This window comes from Nanorana parkeri, unplaced genomic scaffold, assembly GCF_000935625.1.
Source record: "Nanorana parkeri isolate BGI_ZX_2015 unplaced genomic scaffold, ASM93562v1 scaffold140, whole genome shotgun sequence".
NCBI lineage: Eukaryota > Metazoa > Chordata > Amphibia > Anura > Dicroglossidae > Nanorana > Nanorana parkeri.
The window spans coordinates 503570-508686 of NW_017306408.1; the positions used below are offsets into that span (position 1 = coordinate 503570).

Sequence of the window (5117 nt, forward strand, 5' to 3'; positions counted from 1 at the left end):
ATAACATGTCTTTGTAGAAATATAGTTTTATACTAAATGCCATAGTACTCAGCTTTTTTTGACTGGGCTGGCATCATTGGGCTGCTTTTAGTTTCTTCCATGGTAGCAAGTACAAGATGCTGATTTTTTGAGCACTATAGCTGGCCTAAGTTTAAAGGCATAGACATCAATATTGTGGCACCAACTACTCGACTATCCTTCATTTTAGTTACACATTTAAGATGTCCCTCCCTTAATGATCCAATTCATTTAATTCCTTTTATTTATCAAAGGCTATTTTTGCTCATAAGTTCTGCCTAAAATTAAATATGCAGCGAGCCAGTTATGTGGCCTAAAATGGAATAATGATTAGTTACTTGTACATCTCTTGAAACAATGCTTTATTTTAGGAGAGGACTGAGTATCTTCTGATTGTGGTTATTTGGATGTAGCCGTTCAAGAAACTATCAAACTGATTTCACAATTTTCTGAAAAAGATAATGATCAAAAATGAGGTTCTGCAAGCCAAAATACTTTCAGGGAAATGCTAGCCAATTCAGATCTCTGCCAGTAAACCTTCATCACATGTGCATTTTTAAGATTCCGAAGTTCCTGTTATTGACAGATAAAGTCCATCGCAATAGTTTTCAAATTTTAAATGGATCAGGAAACAGGCCCATTGTTAAAGGGCTGTGTGGGCAAATAATTTCAAGGAATGTTTTCAAATAGCCTAACTTTTCAAAATAAAGTCTATAGCTGCTTGATGGAGCTCCTCTCAGTTTATTTTAGTGCCAAGCTGTAGTGGATGATCATGGATCCCATGACTTGCCACACCCTGCAATCACTATGGAATGCTAAGAATATTCCCAAAGAGACCTTTGCGGTGGTGATTTGCCAGAGATGCCACAACCACCACAGCAACTTAAAACAATGGCTTGCACACAGAAACAAAAGCACAGACTGTCAACCAAGGAGGGGGAAACACATCTTCACCTGTCTTTTTTAATTGGGTGGATGGTTGACCTGTGCCAACTGGCCGACAGTATTTGTTAGTATTAGTTGCTCACATTTTAATTGACATGCTCTTAAACATTGAATATGTTTCATGGCTTATCCAAGCCACTACATCAGTTCTGAAGAGTGTGCAATAATCCATATAATCCATTTCCAATATCATGGAAAGGCAGATGTTGATTGTCCAAGAACAAGATAGTCCATTTCCAATAGCATGGAAAGGCAGATGTTGATTGTCCAAGAACAAGATGCATGGTGTAAAAGGTGTGGAACCACCCTGTTCTAGTTACATAATGCAATCCATGGCATCAGGAAGCCTACATAGGCATTAAACCTTAGCTGTACTTGGCTGGAGGTGTGAATTGTTATATTTTTATGACACTAATCAGAACTGAGGAGGTGACTTGGATAAGTTATGAAACATGTTTAATATTATAGAACAAGTCCAGTTGAATATGACTAATTACTACTAGCTATACCATGACCTGGATAAATGAGAACTTTCTCAGGCAACAATAAAAACATTTACAGTAATGAATAGCGCTGTGCCACCATTGACTCACATTGTTTTCACCTCTTTTATAAAATGCTTAGAGATGTGTATGTCCCTGTAGAGTGATAACCCGCATGGACCTTTTGAACCTGCTTGTCTGGACTGAAACCCTGCTTTTATTGCGGCCCTCTTAAAAAACACAAGAGCCTCCACATTAGAGACTATCAGAAAAGGACAGTCAAAGCCTACGACATGGCACAGTACAGGTACTGCCTGCCGAAACATCACTCTTCTGCTTGATACGACTGTACTAGAATTGTATATAACCACCAAGCAGCAAATAGGTTTTCCTGTGCAGTTTTGGATTAACACCTTCTGTGAAATACACAACAGCAGTTTTCACCTGATACCCTCTCACATTCTGGTTGGTTCGTATTTAATGAGCCCAAACCTTCTACAAATGTTGTGGGGACATGGTCTGGTGAGCATTCTTGTGGAGCTGTTCTTAAGCTAAAAATGGTTCCTCATTAGCCTAAATTTTTTTTTAGATTGTTTTACACAGAAAGAACAAATTACATTGAACAAAATAGTAAAACAAAATATTGAAAGGAACAGTATACAAAATGTCAAATAAATACACACAAAAAAGGAAATGAAAATACAAATAGAAGGAATCCCGTATAAAACACTCATCTGTACACCATAAAAACCACATCCTCTGAACAGCTTAAAAAACCTGATTTTTTTTTAAAAGTAATTTTCGTCTAAGCAGCTAAATGAGCAAAATTGAAAGTTTCCGCTTCGGTAAAAATTCTCCGGAGGCAAAATCGGAAATTTCACGGCAAAATCAATTTTGCCGAAATTACTCCACTCGTCCCTAATTATTATGGTAATGAGGTTTCTGAAATGCCATTGGCTAAAATCTCTTCACAAGGCATGAGAGATAGCGATGGAGGGCACCAGAAAGGTAGAAAGAAAAGTTTGTTTCATCAACCTGGTTGGACATTGTAGACCATGTTTTTATATTCACAGTTAGATCTGAACTCATAGCACTGAACAAACTACCTGTGTAGTGGGGCTCCCCTTGCATTGCAAAGAAAAATATTTGTTTATACCTAGAGTACCAAGAAAAAGGACTTTTTTAACTTTTCCTTCACTTTCCTGGCAGCTTGCTTGTAGATTCTCTCTAATGCTCCAGCTTGTGGTTGGACTCCTCACTTACGATCCAGGATTGATGGTCCTGCATTGTACATGATGATGTCACATTTGCACCTTCCAGATGGAGTGCTGTAGATGAAGGGTACTGTCACATGGAAGGAGGAGCCTGTGGAAGGGAGAAGTAACGCAAGTAAAAAGTATTTTTTTCCCCTGGCATCCTAGGGAGAAAAATGAGCGTTTAACCCTCGCAGTGCAGGGTAAGCTCTACTGCAAGGGTAGTTTGTTCAGTTCTTTACAGACAGTTTGCCATCATCATTTCCAGATGTTATGTAACATTTTTTGTAATATGTTTACTAATTGTTGTTTTCTTACAGGATTGTCATCAATACATCTACAAACCTTATGTCCACTCAGAGCTTGGGAATTGTGTTTGGGCCAACACTTCTGAGACCAGAGAGCGATGCAGGAAGCATGACCGTCCACATGGTGTATCAAAACCAAATTGTAGAACTTATGATAACTAAATATGAAGACATTTTCTGCTAAGTTTTGTACTTAAAACTCAACTCTTTCCCATTCTACTCACCTCCAGCTAATTGTTAGTTTTTATTTTCAACAGTGTAATCAAACGTTCAGATTTCTTAACTGAAATAATGGTCACATGACATGTTCGATCCCGTTTCATCTTTCTCCTGGTCTATAATGCGTGAGAGTCCTTTTTGCAGTGTTCTCAATCTTTCCTGATAACGTGGTTGCTGTCATTGGCTGTCATAAGTGTCCACCAAAGGGTTCTAAAAGGGTACTCAGAGGGTTTTCTAGTCTTAAAGGGAAGGCATCACAATGCTATTATATGAGGGACAACAACATAATTGGTCAGAGACCAGCTAACAATCACCAATCTTTACTACTGCAAAAGTGCTTCAGAGAGTCACGTGGCAGCACTTTCAGGTTCTGGGTCTAAAAAGTTTTGGTTCTTTAAACAAAACATTGGTAGGTGGGGTGTGAAAGGTATGTCTTGTTTTTTTATTGGCCAGAGTTCAGTTTTAACAGATGCTGTATATCTCAATATTGTTTTATATCTCAAGTTTGTAATAAATACACCTTTTAAAAAAAAATACGTTTCTAAATGTTTTACCATTTCTTGAGCTTGCATTACGTTTTTGTGCTTGTATTAATTTGGATATGTTTCCTATTTTTTTTCACGCTAAACTCAACACAATATTTAGTAAATATACAGTAGCTTAAATTGTAATTCAGAAGCAATGTTTTCTTCAAGTGTATACAGAACATTTTATGTCCCCCAATGCGTTTCCTTTATGAGTAAAGCATTCAATAAAACATTTTGGAAATTTCGACAAATTTTAATTATTTTAGACTTTCATTATTTCACAGTAATAAAGTGATAAGAACATTTAAAACAAAATTCAATTAAAAGATTAGAGTACATTTTTATTTCAGATTATAGTAGAAATCCAGACTATACAAACTCTACTGCTCTTCAAAAAATGATAATATGTATTAAAGAAATGCACTTTAAATGGGCTAGATGGAAAATAGGGTGTTTTTGAATGCATTTCCTTTCATTTTTATAATGTTCAGAAATAAAAATAAAAAAATCCTTTTTAGTTAGGTAAATATTTTAAAAAAAGAATGAATATCACTTGCATCTAGCAGGTCCAGGTGAGACAAAACGTCTCAATTCTGAATTGTTTTACTGCTAAGTAACCTGTAATACAGGGATGGCAAAACTGCGGCCCTCCAGCTGTGGTGGAACCACGAATCCCATGAGGCTTTGCAAGATTCTCACAGCCACAGACATGACTCCTGGAGAGAGATGCTTCATGGGATTTGTAGTTTCACCACAGCTGGAGGGCCGGAGTTTGGCCATCCCTGCTGTAATATGATTGATGGGAAGGACATCCCAATGTTTATTTCTTAGCTAGAGGGAGAGAAAGACAACAAGAGTGCTGGCCTTTCATGTTAAAGAACCCAGTATGCTTTACAAACAATTGTAATGAAAGTATCCTGCTAACCTAAACTCAAAAAGACAAGATTTATTTTTAGGGGACATACAAAAGTGTTAATTGTGGCTAAGCAGCACCAAGTATAATCTATCTGTTTTTTTTTTTATTTCTCCTGAAAAATAGCAATGGACTTGATGTGCCATTGTACAGCTGTGCCTTGAGTCTCATAGCCGTACATCTGCAGTGTGAGATCATCAAAGTAACTACTAGTCTCATGGGATTTGGAGATGCCACTATAGTGCTGCTCAATCTGCTCTTCCCTTATACCTGAGGACCTGCAGTGAAAGGATCCCACCATGCTTGATTTATTCAGTGGATCTGCACTTCCTCTACCTCTCTTGCTGCTATACCTGTAAAAAATAGGTCAATGCCACTGGACTTGCTGTATTGTTTTTTTTCAAGAAAAATACAAGTCCAGTTGCCATGACTTATTTTTTACAGATATACCA

At 37.3% G+C, this 5117-nt stretch overlaps 1 protein-coding gene across 1 annotated transcript in view; it reads left to right on the forward strand.

The window, feature by feature from the left end:
* The window catches only part of ARHGAP15 (Rho GTPase activating protein 15), a 409873-nt gene extending 406596 nt beyond the window's left edge, over positions 1-3277 (forward strand). The window contains exon 15 of the mRNA XM_018554050.1: positions 3019-3277. Coding sequence (XP_018409552.1) covers positions 3019-3190 — 172 coding nt within the window. The 3' untranslated portion in view covers positions 3191-3277. The remainder of the gene's footprint in view (positions 1-3018) is intronic.
* Positions 3278-5117: the final 1840 nt, after the last annotated feature.